General features: G+C 48.2%; 1 protein-coding gene across 1 annotated transcript; it reads left to right on the forward strand.

Annotated features, from left to right (window-relative positions):
- The first annotated feature begins 7,377 nt into the window (after nt 1–7,377).
- On the forward strand, nt 7,378–9,121 carry LOC119317980 (protein SRG1-like). Its single transcript, XM_037592487.1, has 4 exons — nt 7,378–7,700; nt 7,758–8,023; nt 8,299–8,626; nt 8,725–9,121. Exons 1-4 carry the CDS (start codon nt 7,497–7,499, stop codon nt 8,920–8,922), a joined length of 996 nt encoding a protein of 331 aa, XP_037448384.1. The 5' UTR covers nt 7,378–7,496; the 3' UTR covers nt 8,923–9,121.
- Nucleotides 9,122–17,239: the final 8,118 nt, after the last annotated feature.

Below are 17,239 nucleotides of genomic sequence, written 5' to 3' on the forward strand. Positions count from 1 at the left end.
AGCGTATTGCTAGCGATCCGAAGCCCGCGCGACCACCCATGTTAGGAAGGGGCACCACACTGTTGGATTTCCCGAACGAGCTGCTTGAACCAGTTTAGCGATTCCCCAAATATTGCATCCGGACTCATTGCGTATGCAACAAAATGTCAAGGTTGTCTGCGGGTGAGCCAATGCAGCGTATTGCTGGCGATCCGAAGCCCGCACGACCACCCATGTTGGGAAGGGGCACCACACCGTTGGATTTCCCAAACGAGTTGCCTGAACCAGCTTACTGATTCCCCCAAACATTGCATCTGGTCTCATTGTGCGTATGCAACTGTCGCCATCCTCAGTTAGTGAGAACCTTGACGATTACCGTGTAATACAACATGCACTTTGTTTGGCGGCATCATTCGGCGGCACTAAGGGGACAAAGAAGAAGGTAGGAGGTGGCGATGGCGAGGGCTAGGGTTGCCCTGGTCACCGCAGAGGAGAAAAAAATATGGACGTGCTCACCACAGAGGTGGCGATGGCGAGAGAGGACTATTTCGGGACGACCTTTATGTGCATTGTAAAATTTGGGACACCGCAAATTCTTCAAGGGCGCCTACAAAACAAGAAGTGCTCATGTCTTGAAGAATTGCCCACACATTTCCCACTAGTGTGCCGGTGTACGTTTTGTGCCACTCCAGTTGTACTGCTCTCCCCTTTTTTAGCAGGGAGTCAAAATAGCACACGACACGGCTAGCGGCTAGCCCGGGGGCTCCGTCTCTTTCCCGATGCGTTGGCCTTGGGCAGCCCCACATGGAGCTGTCAGTTTGCGACATGGACCTGTGCAGTTGCGTTGGAGCCGTGTAGATGTAGCTGCAGTTTCTCTCCCTCCTCTCCTTTTTCAGATGAAGACGACCTCCCGGAGGTAGGTCATGTGGGTTGATCCTTCCACCGTGGTTGCGGCTTCGTTTTCATGGGGCGACGTGACGGACGCCACCCTCCTCCCCCTCCGGGATCGCCACTGGTCGGGCTTAAATTAGACGGCGGTAGGTGGCGGTGGCGGTGGCGGTTGTGGAGCCTGGAATCTTTCAGCGCCCAACGAGCCGGGCAAAACGGCCTGATCAATCGGCCGTGGACGCGAGTTGATACGTACGCTCCTCTCCCGATTCACATTTTTCTTCTCTCTGTCCACTGGCTCTGACACAAAACTATCACATCGCCTTACCGCAAAACGCGCGCACACCGTCGCACGGCCCATAGCCGTGTAGGCCTGGACGCGGTAATTTTATACTGTGTAAGTAATTTTTTTTTATGTGCCACGAGCATGACAATCTCTTTAAAAAGCACGATGATTCTTACTGCGGCGCGTGCGCTGTTAGGTTTAGCTGTGGATTTTCGCTTGGGTGCGGCAGGTGGTACCAGGTGGCGAGTGATCATGGTCTCTTGACGCAGCCATTCCGCAAGTGCAACGGAGGTGCGCAGGGGAGGGAGACCCTTTCTGCACAAGCAACCTTGGGTGGCTCCGTGTAGTTGGTGGGAGCCACTGTGAGTATTTGACACCGTCAAGTGCCGCTGCGCATTGCCCTTGTTTCAGTGAAGCAGCCCGTGGTCGGTACCAAGCATGTCTAGCAATGTTTACCCGAATGAACCAGTATTCCTGTCGTTTATCTGCAGAAGCATACTCTACCTAGCAGAAGTGCAGAACAAACACAGCGGGCGTATTTGGTTAGTTTCTCCAACGGGCATGGCTAGGAGAGCAAAAAACGAGCCAGATGACCGAGCAGGGCCTGGTTAAGAAAAAAACAGGGCCAAAAACATAGATGGCCAGTTGATTGGTTGCCTGCATTAGGGGTCTTGTCATCGAGATGCAATTTTCACCCGGCGTTTGGTTGCGTACGTGCATATGATTAGAAGTTAACAACAAAGCTTAACACCCATCAAGTTTGGCATCTCGTGTCGTTGAACACTTTGAGCGCGCCGGAGCTTCCACTGCCCATCGTGCCCACCACCAGCTCCCGGTGACCGTGGCCGTGGCCGCGCCCGGCTCGCCTGAGGGACTCTGAGCACCGGTCTGTCTTCAGCAGCAGTGTGTCGAGCACGGCCTCCGCGTCTGCGGCTGGCGGAGCCTCCTCGCCGTCGAACATTCCCGAGGCGGCCACCTCGACCATCTCGTCCACCTCCCTGTCCCTCCAGCCACCTTTCTTGAGCACTGATCCGAGCTTGTCCAGGTAGTTGTCGACCCAGCGCGGCATCGACCTCTGAGGTGGCGAGCAGTAGCCTAACGAGGATGTGTTGCGGTGGAGGCTTCGGAGGACGATGAGTCGCGGCGGCGCCTGTCGGAGGCAGTGTCGCTCCAGAACTGGATCCAGCGCGGGGCCTGGCCGCCGTAGGCCGCGTCGAGGCTGCGGCGCGAGCACGGCGTGCCCGTGCCGGAAGAGGTCATCGCGGCGAATGGGTATGAGATGTCCATCGGCTGGAAGGAGGACACCAGCGGAGCGGGCGAGCCGCCTCGCGCGGTCCGGGTCGGCCGGCCTCTTGCCCCAGCAGCGCGGCCACAAAGAGGTCACTCGGTGGGCGCGGAGGTAAAGCCGCAGCGGCGGCGGCTGGCCGAGCGGCTCGCGACTGGCTCGGGTCGGCGGCTGAAGCGGGCGTGGCCGGCCTGAGGCGGCGTAGCCGGCGAGTTGAGGGCACGACAGAGGCAAGCCTGCGGCGGTGAGGCGCAGCTTGTGGTACAAACGGCGCGAGGTAGAGGCCGATTCAGCGGAGGCCACTTCGTTGGTCGTGGAGACGGCTTGGCGGTGAGGGGCGGGGCCGGCTCGACCGCTCCAGCGAGGGCGCGACAGCGTCAAGGAGCTGCATAGTCGGATTGAGGATTAGGGAGAGAGGGAGGGATTAACTCGAGACACACGTCTCCAGAGAGCCACCCACGTGCGCCTCGAAGCGTCCCTCGGGCTTGGCTTTCGGGAAACTGCCAATTCGACAGTTCACAACGGGCCAGGTCCAGAGTTGCTTTAAGAACCATGTTATGCGGGCTCAAAAGTATATGCGAGGAACCAAACAATCGAGGTCCGAAAAAATGCTGCACCGCGCGGCCTTGATTGGCCTCGATGCAAGCAACCAAACTCGCCCAGCGTCTCGCTCTAGTGAGCGGATGGGTCAAGAAAGAACTCCCACATGCCGGTAGTACTAAGCACGGTCCTGTTTCCTAACTTGCAACTCGGAAACTTTTAGACGCGCGTGAAGCAGAGTCGGCGGCGCCGGTGTTGGCGTCAAGGCATCTGTCCTTTGTTTTTTGCTGTATCCCCACACCAGTTAGCTTTTTCTGTTCGAAGCTGAACTCGTGCAGAGGCGGGAGCGTGCAGCCTCCAAGCTTGAGGCTTCGCAAGGACGAAGCGCGAGGCTCCTGGCAGAGGCCGTAGCTGGGGAAGGTGTGGACGGATTGCCGGAAGTAGATCGGTCTGGCAACAGCTTCGAGGTCCCTGACCCCCCAATGGTCGATGCACTTGGCGATTAGCCTGTTCATGCAGCCGGTGTTGTGAGTGATGAAGAACTCGAGCCTCAGCCTGCTCAAGCTCGGGCCAGCTCCTCGAGCGCCATCCTCATCCAAGAAGCTCTCGACGGAGCTGGTCAATGCGCGCATGGCGCGGCGCTCATACCTCATAATGTTTGGCATAAAGGCGAACTTTTTAAATAGACGATGAGATCCATTCCTGTTCTTGTCGTGGTGAAGAAACACCAGGCCATGGTAGCGCGGTGGGAGCATGTTGCTGACCCGGAAATCGAGGGCCGGGAGCTCGCGCTGGAGGCGGCCCCAGCGCCTGGACAGCAGGCCGGTGCCGAGCGCCGTGCGGGTGTCGAGACGGCGCAGGACGAGGAGCAGGAGGTCGTCGGGGAGGGCGCTCACCCGGTCGTCGCCGCGGGCCGGCCGCGGCCGCCGGCGCAGGGGTCGATCCGTCCTGATCCGGGCCATCAGCAAGGTGCCTCCACCGGCGCCTGCGCGACGAATCGAAAAGCGAGTAGATGTCGCTCCCGCGGCCGCGATTAAATAGAGCCATCGGCATCGACAGCGATATCTCTTCGGATCCGGAATCAATGGTGGCAACGGAGGAACTCTACCCGATTCCGAATGAGAGACGTGAACCGCCGGCGAGTAGGAGGTTGGGATATTGGGGGGGAGGAGCGCCGCCGGCGAGTAGGATGGAGTTGCAATAGGGGGGGAATGGTCGAATGGATTTTTTTTTTCCCATGCATTGGTTGCCCGAAAGGCCGGCATTGCATTCTGAATTTGTGACTCTTTCTCGCCACAATTTTTGACACTATCGGCTAAGAAGGCCGACAGCAACAACAATGAGCGTCCACAATGTGGCAGAAAAACGAGCAATTTGACACGAGTTCGTCTGAAGAAACAAGCAACACTGCCCCTTTTGAAACAAATACTATACTCTAGCTGTTACAATGTACTCCCTCCGTTTCAAAATAGATGACTCAACTTTATACTAAATTAGTATAAAGTTGAGTTATCTATTTTAGAACAGAGGGAGTATATCAGTTGTTTTGTTATACAGTGTATGATCTACAAATGAAAGAAACATACCCCTGTTTTGCCCAAGACCCTGAGGACTGCTTCCAGCTGAGCACATGCTCCTCACAACTCGTGTTGTTCTCGTCGAAGATAAGGTAGATAATCTCAGTCTCAGGGATATAACTGGACTGAATACAAGCGCTTTACTGTATACATTGTTTTTCAAGAGTTTTATATACCACAGCTACATCCTCTAGAGTCAATTAGTACACTATAATATTCAGTACTGCAGTATTATTTCAGCAAGCAGCAGAGGAGTTTTTTTAAAAGTGTTGTTGCATATTGCGTAACTCCCGAAGACATGTTATGTACTCCCTCCGTTTTTATTTAGTTCGCGTATTAGCTTTGGTTAAAGTCAAACTTTGTAAACTTTGACTAAATTTATACACAAAAATATTGGCATATATAGTAACAAATCAATACTACTAGATTCATTGTTGAATGTACTTCCACATATAGATTTTGTTATGATAAATATTTATATTCTTTCCTCTAAACTTGGTCAAACATTAGAAAATTTGACTTCGGTCAACTCTAATATGCAGAGTAAATAAAAACGGAGGGAGTATGAATCTCTGCCATAGGCAAGCGCAGGTGATTCATATAATTCGGTAAGCAGCATAGCATATTGGTGGATGTGTGATTTTTTTTTTGAAAAGGGGGGATTCCCCGGCCTCTGCATCAGAAAGATGCATACGGCCATCTTATTAACCAAATAAAGTAGTGCCAACATGGTTTCAAAGGTCTCCAAAAAAATAAAAAAGCATAGAAAGCTCACACAGAGCCAATAAGGGCTATAAACACCAACTAGCCAAGAAAAGACGCCACAACCGACTGGTTAAAACTAGATAGGGAAACTAATTGTCTATCCTATTACATGACCGCCATCCAAACCGGTTGAAGATATTTCGAGCTACCATCTCCCAGCGAAAAGACCCAGTAACCAAATGCTCCCTGGCCTCCGTCTGGGTGAGTAGCGACCACGAACGGATTAGAGCCGTAGTTCAGAATATGACCTGCAAAAAATGTATACATGATATTCTGTTAAAAACCAAATCATTTCTGCAAGTCCAGATAGTCCACAGCAAAGCACAAACTCCAACCCGAATATGTCTCGCTAAGTCAGGCTCAATCCCATTAAGCCATGTCCCAAATAACGCATTAACGGAATTCGGTGGATTGATATTAAAAGCAATGTGGACCGTCTGCCAAAGTACCTTGACCAACAGGCAATCAAAAAAGAGGTGTTTGATAGTCTCATCCCGATCGCAGAAACTACACCTAGCAGGTCCTGTCCAATTACGCTTTATCAAATTGTCCGTAGTTAAAATAACTTGTTTATGGACAAACCACATTAACACTTTTATTTTCAAAGGAACTTTGACATCCCAAACATGCTTGGACGTAGGAATGAAGTTCGAATTAATAACATCAATATACATTGATTTAACCGTGAATACTCCAGACTTAGTCAATTTCCAGCGTAATTCATCGGGTTGTTGTGAAAACTGGACCTCCATCAGTCTCCTAACTAGACGGAGCCATTCTTCCCAACGATTGCCCGCTAGCGTTCGTCGGAACTGAATATTAAGGGGGTAGATTGAAAGACCGATGCGACGAACACCTCACGTCGTTGAACAATGCGGTATAAAGACGGATATTGGATGGCCAAGGGTGTCTCGCCGAGCCAAGTATCCTCCCAGAAACGTGTACTCGTGCCGTTTCCAATAACAAACTTCGTCCTATTAAACAAGGACTGTTTGACTTTCATCAGGCCTTTCCAGAAAGGTGAATCGGTCGGCCTGACTGTAACCCGGGACAAGGTTTTTGTCTGAAGGTACTTGCTGCGAAGGATTTGAGCCCACATAGCATCATTCTCCAATAAGAGCTTCCACAGCCACTTGCTAAGAAGGCATTTATTCTTAACTTCTAGATTCTCAATACCTAGACCCCCTTGGTCTTTCGGTCTACAGATGATATCCCTTGGATGTGTGATTGACTCTCCCCGCTGCCCTGCTGCCTCAAGGCAGTACGATTTTGGCTCTGGAATTCCAGCACCACCACAAAACAAAAAATATGCAAGACATGTATGCGGTCGATTCAGTCAATGAACTCTGGACATACTTGAAGAGAATCCAATTAATGAATTCTTTCATACAGTAACAGTGGCTACTTGAAGATTATTGAGTGGTAAACATTGACAGAATTCCAGACCATCTTAGGTCAGGCATTGCATTCTGAACTTGTGAATTTCAGCTAAAAAGGGCAACAACAATCGGCATCCGCGCCATTGAAAAAGCTCTGCCTGAAGAACAAGCAACTTGTTCATCTGAAAAACAAGGAGCATCCTCGACAAAGCGCCTTCAATATAACCGGGCTCTGGCCTACTTTCTAAAACAAAGCGTCACAGCACCTCAAGAATCTCCTAGATACTGCCACTGGGATTCCTTGAGGTGCCTGGAGGCTGTGGATGGCACAATGAAACTGAATGGGCAAATCTTAGCTCTGTCGCAATCCTACTGGACTGGAACTCTGGAAGATGATATGAGTTGTGACTGACAAATCAAAGAAGAGTGGCATGGAGTGGGTGAGTGAGTCACGCATGATCTCACGAAATGTAGGGAAGGCACCTTCCTTTTTACCTTTTTTTTGCGACAATTTTTACCTTCAACTTCATCAGTAAGCAAGCAGTAGTACTAACAGGACACGTAGTACCCAAGAAGAGACACAACTGCACTAGTACTTTATATTATCCAAAAAAAGTAAGCACTAGTAACCCAACACGTTGGCACCCAAGATTGGAATGATACACTGCCGTCTCCCCTCCTCTCTCCTTCTTCTTCCTCTCCAAGTTTAGCTCCTCTTACATATAGACCTCCATCCGTCGGGATACCACGGCAAGGTTGTCACAGTGACCAAGAACAGAGGCTACAGAGCTCCCTCGATGGTGCGGACGACGGTGCAGGAGCTGGCGGCGGCCGTCGAGGAGCCGCCGCGGCAGTACGTGGTGCACGAGCGAGACCAAGACCACCTGCTGGCCGCCGACGAGATGCCGGACCCCATCCCTCTCATCGACCTTGGCCGGCTCACGGCTGCCGACGAGGCCCACAAGCTCCGGGAGGCCCTACAGACCTGGGGCCTCTTCCTGGTGAGCACCTCAGTTTCTAGCTAAAATCATTATACTTTTGCTGAGATTTTTATCCAGGTCACCAACCATGGAATTGAGGAGTCTCTTATGGACGCCATGATGAGCGCGTCGAGGGACTTCTTCCGGCAGCCGTCTGAAGAAAAGCACAAATGTAGCAACCTGAAAGATGGCGGCAGGCACTTGGAGGTGGAAGGCTATGGAAATGACAAAGTGGTAATCCCCCAGGATCAGGGCCTCAGCTGGAACGACCGGTTGCATTTGAGAGTGGAGCCGGAAGATGAGAGGAATTTTGCCAAGTGGCCCACCCACCCGGAATCTTTCAGGTTAATCACCTACCCCCTTACCTTCATTCTCTGTTGCTTCTCTTGATGATGTAATATTTTTTTTGCTTGCGATGCACTTTTCCCAACGACAAGTATTTCGGTACAGAGGGATTAGTTTTGTGAAATTTATTGATTAATTGCTTTCTTTAAAAGATATTCAGATCTTTTCAAAGAAGAAAAAAGGATATTCAGAGCGAATTCATAGAAACTGAAGAAAGAAATCAAAATCTTTGATTGACTATAAACTATTAATTCCAGAGTCTTTCTGTGTACAGGGATGTGCTACTTGAGTACGCAACAAGAACCAAGAGAATAAGAGATCTTATCTTGCGATCAATAGCCAAGATCCTGGACCTTGATGAGGATTACTTCGTCAACCAAATATCAAACAAGGCTCGTGGGTTTGCTAGGTTCAACTACTACCCCCCATGTCCGAGACCTGACCTAGTTTTGGGCATGAGGCCTCACTCTGATGTTGGTCTCCTTACCATCCTTTCTGTCGACCACGACGTCGGTGGCTTGCAAGTTCAGAGAGATGGGAAATGGTATAATGTTCCAGCCAAGCCTTATACTTTGGTGATTAACTTAGCTGACTGCATGGAGGTATGAAGCCAAGCACTTGCTCTCTTGAATAATCTGCAATCATCAGTGTACATATATCCTATTTCCTGCATCCTAATACAAGTATTTGATGCAAGCAGATAATGTGCAACGGAATCTTCATGAGCCCAGTTCATAGGGTGGTGACGAATGCCAAGAAGGAGAGACTTTCACTGGGTGTGTTTTATGTTGTGGATGGCGAGATGGTGCTGGAGCCTGCGCCTGGTTTGCTGGATGACGAGCGACCACCAAGATATGGGAAATTCAAGGCCAATGATTTCGGTTTTTCTTTCGACTGAATGTTTTCGTCAAGGGAAGAGATTCATCGAGACCCTGAAAATACAAGTTCAACATATTAACTAGTTGGCTTGTAGTAGTGATTACCTATATATGGACAATAATTAAAGAGATGGTTTCTCTTCTGTGAGTGGGTTTTCTACCTATAATATAATGGCCTTTCTTAGTAGTGATCAGTTGAAGATTGAGTGATATACATTATATATTTCCAAACAAATAAATATACACCAGTTGTTATAACAATCTTCTATATCTAAATAGCTAGCCCCCACTAACTATTTCTCTCAACATGCAAGTATGCTACATCATCACACCACATGCATGAGAAAAGGTCCACCTTCACTATCATTTGTCTCTCAACATGCAAGCATGCTACATCATCACACCACATGCATGAGAAAAGGCCACCTTCACTATCATTTGTCTCTCAACATGCAAGCATGTCACTTTATCATGAAACATGCATGAAAAAAGACTCATCTCAACATGCAAACGTACATGAGAAATTTTGTTGTATTAAGTTACTTATATTTAATAAATATTTTACAACTATATAGTAATCAAACATAATAAATTATAGTATGTATTTTCAGTTTTAGCTTTTTGTATTATTACTTCAAATATTCATGTTTCATAATCACATAAAAATATGTTACAAAATATTCCCACAACAACGTGCAGGGTATCATCAAGTATGATGTACCATGTACCCCTCCGCTATACCACGACTGCTATACATGGGAGCATCTTCGCCTCCTGTCCATCGAAAGATGACCATGTTTTGCCCAAGGCTCTGAAGACTGCTCTAGGGATGTAACCTTGCTAGTTTTTTTCCGAGAAGGCTCTGAAGAATTGCCCTATCTTAGTTCGTACGTTTCTCTTCTTTTCCATTCTTCATATTTCTGCCGCCGCCTAGCTGCCCGGGGGCTGTCGCCTAAGTCGCACAAGGGCGTCCGCTCCTTCTCCCGCCCTGCGGTCGCCGTTGCCTGAGTCGCACAGGGGCGGCTGCTCCTTCTCTCCCCCCTTGGACGCTCATACTAACTCATATTGACGCTTATGGGTCCGGAGCAGCCATAATGGCACTTGTGGGTTCGAACATCTCATACAGACATTTATGGGTCCGGAGGAGCTGTACTTGCACTTATGGGTCCGAAGCAGCCGTACTGGCACACGTGGGTCCGGATGACTCATACTGACACTTGTGGGTGCGGACCAACCTTGCTGAAACTTGTGGGTCTGGATGTCTCATACTGACTCGTACTGACGCATGTGGGACTCATACTGACTCGTAATGGCACTTGTGGGTCCGCTCGACTTGTACTAACACTTGTGGGTGCGGAGCAGCCGTACTGGCACATGTGGGTCCGGACGACTCGTACGGACTCTTGTGGGTGCGGAAGCAGCCGTATTGGCATGCGTGGGTCCGGTCGACTCGTACTGCACTTGTGGGTGCGGAGTAGCCGCACCCACACATGTGGGTCCGAACAACTCGTACTGACTCTTATGGATATAGAGCAGCCGTACTGGCACATGTGGGTCCGGACGACGCTAACACTTATGGGTGCGGATCAGCTAACTGACGCATGTGGGTCCGAAAGGCACGTACTGACACTTTGTGGGTCCGGAGCAGCCGTATCGGCACTTGTGGGTCCGGATGACTAGTACTAGCTCGTACTTACGCATGTGAGTCCAGGCATCCTTTAAATGGGCCCAATTAATGCCATCATGGCAATTTGTAACCGAAGGAGCGTCCGACATGAAATAAAGGCACTGAAAAAGGAGTTGGACAAGCTCAGGGGCGACCCTCTCAGAACAGCGCCAACACATGCAGAACTGAAAATCAATGAGAGGTTAATCGAGCTTTATCACCGCGAGGAGATTATGTGAAGACAGCGTGCACGGATTGAGTGGCTTTCATCCGAAGATAAAAATACGAAGTTCTTCCATCTTCGTGCGAGTTTAAGAAGGAAGAAGAATATGATTCGGGCGTTACAGAACTCATTGGGAGTGCATGTGGATGATCCGACGGAACTCAGGGTTTTGGCCAACAACTTCTATCAACAATTGTACACATCCAAGGGAGTGCAGGGGCTTCAGAATGTGCTCGATCATGTGCCTTAGAGAGTGACAGCGGAAATGAACTCTGCTCTGTGTGCGCCATATATAACCGAAGAGGTAAAATGTGCTCTGTTCCAAATGTTTCCAACGAAAGCACCGGGTCCAGACGGATTTCCTGCCCAGTTTTATTAGAAGCACTAGCACAAATGCCCGTGCGTTGCAACGGTAAAGTAAATTAATATGTTTCCATCGAAAAGTTCACCAAAGTGGCACGAGGGCATCTTTAAATATTACTCTCTGTTACAATCCCATGAAATATTGTTTCTCAGACACAACCCACAATCCCATTTAAATATATATCCAGGTCCGTAGACCATCTAGCGTCGACTACAAGCACTGAAACAACAACTGCCGCTGATAAAGAAAAGCGTAGATTGGAAGAATTCAACTTATAGGCACACCGACATAGACAAAGAAAGAGCGGATCCAAGCTGATCCACGGAAGACAAACACCGACCAAATCCCACGATATCTATCGAAGAACTACACACGTCCTTTGATGATGCTAGAAGCATCATCATGGCGGGGATCTTCAGGGAGCCGCCACCGCCTCGTCTTTCTAAGTAGGACATGAACCCTACCAAAACGAAAAAATACCTAAAAACAAAGCCCTCCTGCCGGCAAGGACCATGATCCATAGGAGACGAGGCGGCATGGCGGCTACACAGCAGGAGGCAGCGGAAACCCTAGGCTTTTTGTGTCCTCCTCTATTTATCTCATGCAGCCCCCAATCCAAGTTAATTCTTGCGGATTACTGTTTGTTTGTTGCTTCTCCAAGTGGCTGGTTGTTTGTACAAGCACCTCACGCAAGTATATAAATTGGTCAGATTTTGTGTTAAAAAGTGAGGTGGGACTATTTTATTAGGAAACAAACCTGTTTCTCGCATAGTCATCAGCTTATTTTTAGACAAGCATAATCGTCAGCTAGCTTTGGCTACATTGTTCTTTTGCTTGGTATAGTTAGTTAGTCTTTTCAGAAACGTATCGCATAGTTAGATGGCCGTGAGATCGAACAACCATGCAAGCAGTAGTATTTTTCTATATATATATTCTGAAAGACCACCCATATACTCGTAGCCCACAAGAGAAAAATTATTAGAAGGCCCACTTGCTTGCTTGGCTCCTGGACCAGTACGTACCGATGGAGCGATCGATCTTAAAACAGCGATACGAAGTTACGAACCACCTCCTCGCCACCTCGTATATGACGTTAGTACCACCTCGCTACCTCGTACGTGACCAAAACTTACAGTAGAAAAAAAACTAATCGCGGGACGAAACTAAGAATATCACCTTACTTTATAGGGATAGCACAAATGCCCGTGCGTTGCAACGGAGTAGATCGATTTAAAAAAAAGCTAGTTTCGCCATTCACCAAAACGCCCATCAGGGCGGCATATGCGTCCTGCATGTATGCTTTTATCATGTCATTATTTCCTTTAGTTAGAGTCATGCATGTCCTTCCTCTCATTTAATTAATTAGATCCAATCAGGTCATGCCAAGCCCACAAATCCTTCTAATTAGAGCCAATACAGCATGCTTGCGCCGTGCATGTCCCCTCCTTTATGGAATTTTCTCTCCTTTGGCAATGCTGTTTCCTCTCTTTCTTGATTTTGGAGGTGACTTGCTGATATTTAAGACAACATGCAAATCCATATAATTTGGTGGGATTTGATATTAAAAAATCAAGATGGGACTATTAGACGGGGAACCATTTAGTATGGCAGAAAAGTATGCTAGGTCGGTTGGCATTGGCCTTTTGTGTGGCCGGTGAGGTTCTGAGTTCGAACCTTCAATGGACATATTTTTTTTTCTCCTCCCAAAACGCCAAAAAACTGCATATTAGTCTCAGGTCGGCCCGTGCGATGGATGGACGGAAAATATGGTGATCTAGGCGGCGGCCCAAGTAGAGAGGAACGCAGGCCTGCCCAATACGAACCTTTTTGACTCTACGAATTAGTACCATCTCGTGTATTTCACGTAACGTAGGATCATATGCGGGACGAAACTAAGAATATCACCTTGCTTTATTAGTAGGTATAGATTGGGAGGTGTGTGGGGAAGATGTCACCAACATTGTGTTGAGGATAGTCAGGGGGGAGGAAAGCCCCGAGTGCATCAATGACACCATCCTTGTGTTAATTCCAAAGGTGACAAACCCTACGCTTCTTGCTCAATTCAGGCCAATCAGTTTATGCATTGTGTTATACAAGATAGCTTCGAAGGTTGTGGCGAACAGATTGAAGCTTATCCTTCCAGACATTATCTCTCAGGAACAGTCGGCCTTTGTACCTCGAAGACTTATAACTGACAATATCATTTGTGCTTATGAGTGTCTACACTTCATGAAACGGTCCAGGTCAAAGAATAACAGTTTCCGTGCTCTAAAGTTGGACATGATGAAAGCCTACGACAGACTAGAGTGGCCGTACTTGAAGGCTATAATGGCAAAACTTGGTTTCACACAGGCGTGGATTGATACAGTCATGACCATGGTATCATCGGTGTCTTTTTTTAGTTTTGTTTAACGGGGAAAAGCTTGAGTCTTTTAAACCATCTAGAGGGATTCGGCAGGGAGATCCAATCTCCCCTTACCTTTTCTTGATAGCGGCAGAGGGCCTTTCGTGCCTCCTGAAATTTGGTTCTCAGTCATCACTTCTTGCAGGTATTAAGGTGGCGCCGACGGCTCCGGCTGTTAACCATCTTTTATTTGCAGATGATAGCCTGTTGCTTTTCAAGTCAAGTGTGGAGGAGGCTAATGAAGTATCAAACCTGCTGGACATTTATTGCAAGGCATCAGGCCAAAGGATAAATAATGAGAAATCTTCAATTTTTGTCAGTAAAGGATGTCCTCAAACAATAAGGGATGAAGTCAAGAATAGTCTCCAGGTACATAATGAATCTCTCAGTGAGCGTTACTTGGGCATGCCGACAGATGTGGGGCATTCCAAGAATGGCACATTCAAATACCTGCGAGACAGAGTATGGGAAAAGGTGCGAGGTTGGATGGAAAAACTCCTGTCTGCGGCTGGGAAGGAGGTACTTATAAAGTCTATTGCACAAGCGATCCCGGTTTACTCTATGTCATGCTTCAGACTACCGAGAGGAGTATGTGACAGCGTAACATCCATCATCCGTCAATTTTGGTGGGGGAGCAAGAGAGGTAGGCGGAAGCCAGCATGGGTTGCTTGAGATGTGATGATCAGACCTAAGTACATGGGGGGTCTCGGGTTCAGAAACTTGGAGATGTTTAATTTGGCTCTCCTGGCTCGACAAGCATGGAGAATTATGAACGATGAGGACTCTCTGAGTGCTAGAATATTGAAGGCAGTCTATTATCCAGAGTGTTCCTTGCTGGAGGCAACCCTTGGGTCTAACCCATCACAGATTTGGAGGGCAGTAATAGATGGAAGGGATGTCATGGCCCAAGGAATTATACGCAGAATTGGAGACGGCGAGTCTACGCATATTTGGCGCCACAACTGGATACCCAGGTCAAGCTTCAAACGTCCCATCGCCTCCCTTGTTCAAGATCCACCGCAGCGGGTCTCTGAGCTCATAGAGACTACTACGGCATCTTGGAGGGTAGATCTTGTGCGTTCGGTTTTTACACCTTTTGATGCAGAAGAAATTTTGAAGATCCCTATCTGCACTAGAAGGGTGGGCGACTTCTAGGCTTGGAGTGAGGAGCAGCGTGGACACTTTTCTGTTGGCTCGGCCTATAGGATGTTGGTGCGCACTAAATTCAACAGAGAAAACTGGCTTGAGAGAGTGGAAGGGCCATCCGATATCAACACCGAAAGCAATGAGTGGACCTCCATCTGGAAGGTGAAAGTTCCATCAAAGATCAATGTTTTCTTGTGGCGTCTTGCAAGGCACTCGATCCCTGCTGGTGAGGTTCTTCACCGTCGCAATATGTCGACGACGGCATCCTGCCCATTATGCGGAGCCCATGACACCTGGAAGCATGCATTACTAGACTGCCCGATGTCCCGTAGCACATGGGTTCTGTCTTCAGATGACGTGATTGATCAGTTAAGCGGGGTTCAATATGAAGGGGCGAGGCATTGGATTTTTGCTATGAAAGAAAAACTGAAACAGGATGAGTTTGCGAGGCTGGCTGTAACTTTGTGGGCAATATGGGGAGCCCGTAGGAAAGCAATCCACGAGGGTATTTTTCAGAGCCCATTCACGATCCATAGCTTTATCAGCTCTTACTTGCGTGAGATTGAAATGTTAAATCAACCGAGTTTGAACCCGGAAAGAGCAGCTGTGACGAGACCACATCGCTGGCTACCTCCCCAAGAGGGTCTCTTTAAGATAAATGTGGATGCAGCTGTAGGTCGTCGAGGCGAGCATGGATCAATGGGCACAGTATGCAGGGATCAAACGGAATGTTTTGTGGGAGCATCAGCTTTTGGTTTCACAAATATAGGGGATCCACCCACCCTGGAAGCGCTCGCGATCAGAGAGGCGCTTGACCTAGCCGATGAGCTTAACCTACATCACATTCAAGTAGCCACGGATTGCAAGGAAGTTGTGGAAGAAATCAAGAAGGGAGGGGCAACTAGATATGGTGCGATCGTCCAAGAGATAAAACTACATGCAGTTTCTTTTATTTCTTGTAGGATAGGTCATGAGTTTAGGAGCTTAAATTATGAAGCTCACAATTTTGCGAAATTTGCTTTAACTTTGGGGCCGGGTCGGCATGTCTGGCTTGGGCAACCCGATGGGATTCCTTTCGTCCCTGTAAACATTGTGACGGTTGAATAAAAAGCTTCGCGAGATTGCCTCAAAAAAAAAACCGAGGGAGCGCATTATATGAGAACGTGATTCTTTGTACACAATGTTTGGAGCGAACGCATTATTTCAGGACGTGATTGTTGGTAAACGAAAGAAATGATATTTTAGCGCAACGAACATTATTTTAACGAACCAGGCGTACCCAATCATATATTTTCGGAAGGAAGATTTTTGTGGATTCTAGAAACTTACGGCCAATCCCATCGGCAAGAAAGAAAACACGCGGTTATCTCATCGGCAAGAAATAAATTACGTGATTGGAAACTACGCGCTTCCGTACCCAGCTACTCATTGACCTAAACATCACCGCAACCATGGGCGGAGCCAGTAGGGGGGCGAGCGGGGGCCAGACCCCCCCTATGGATCGGCCACCCCCATGGATTTTTAGCGGGGGCTAATACTAATCTTCTGTGTAATTGTTACTTAGTACCTCACCCATTAGCAAAGTATAGGCCTTTTCTCTGTGCGTCTCAACATTGTTGGCTGGCCCAAGCCCAAAACAAATAGTTCCCGTGAGTGAATTAGACGCATCAATCCAATCACGTGATTCACGCGATCGATCGAAGACCATATGTAATACAGGCATCTACACGTACAGCCGTTCGTTTCCATTCTGTGTCGTTTGACCTAACCACGCTCCAACTGATCTTTTGTCGCCGCCGCCGCCGCCCACGACAGGCTAGGGCTTAATCAAGCGCACACTATCTTTCGGAAGCGCGAATCCTTTCATGCTTCGTCGAGCAACGTTGACCATCGATGGTTACCACATGCCTGTGGTCTACGGAAACAACGATCATCCGTTATGACGAGCAGATGGGACGAGCTGGGCCTTAATTCCATACTCTAGCTAGGTATGCATTCTTGCAACTTGGTCACTTTTTTTTCAAATACAACGCATATTGGTTCTAGATGCTTAAGTATGTCCGTTGTCGATTGATTTTCCAAGCAAAACTATATGAATGCAAGCTAAATCCTGCTATTTAGTTAGACAATGATCGGTCATGTTTGTACACATACATATGATGATAATGTTCCGTACCAACGTACTTTATGCTGTATTTCAGAATAATATGATTACCAACTTCATCTACATCGCGTGCATGTGGAGTTGTTCAATACTATAAGCTATAGCTAGACCTGCACCGACAGCAAGTAATATCGGGATTAAAACTCTTATGTAGTTTGTGAGACAAAATATTTTTCGCCTTCATTGTTGTCTCGTCCCCCCTATGCCTAAATCCTGGCTCCGCCCCTGACCGCAACCCAGCCTTCCTCCTTCAATCGAGCATAACCAGCGAACCTCACCAGCGCCATCACCATCGCCATGTCTTCCTATCATCCTGCTCCGTCCGCAAGGCTAGCACAGTCGTCCACGAAAAATTCCCAATCAGGTGCAC

The sequence above is a fragment of the Triticum dicoccoides genome, chromosome 6A (assembly GCF_002162155.2).
Source record: "Triticum dicoccoides isolate Atlit2015 ecotype Zavitan chromosome 6A, WEW_v2.0, whole genome shotgun sequence".
Taxonomy (NCBI): domain Eukaryota; kingdom Viridiplantae; phylum Streptophyta; class Magnoliopsida; order Poales; family Poaceae; genus Triticum; species Triticum dicoccoides.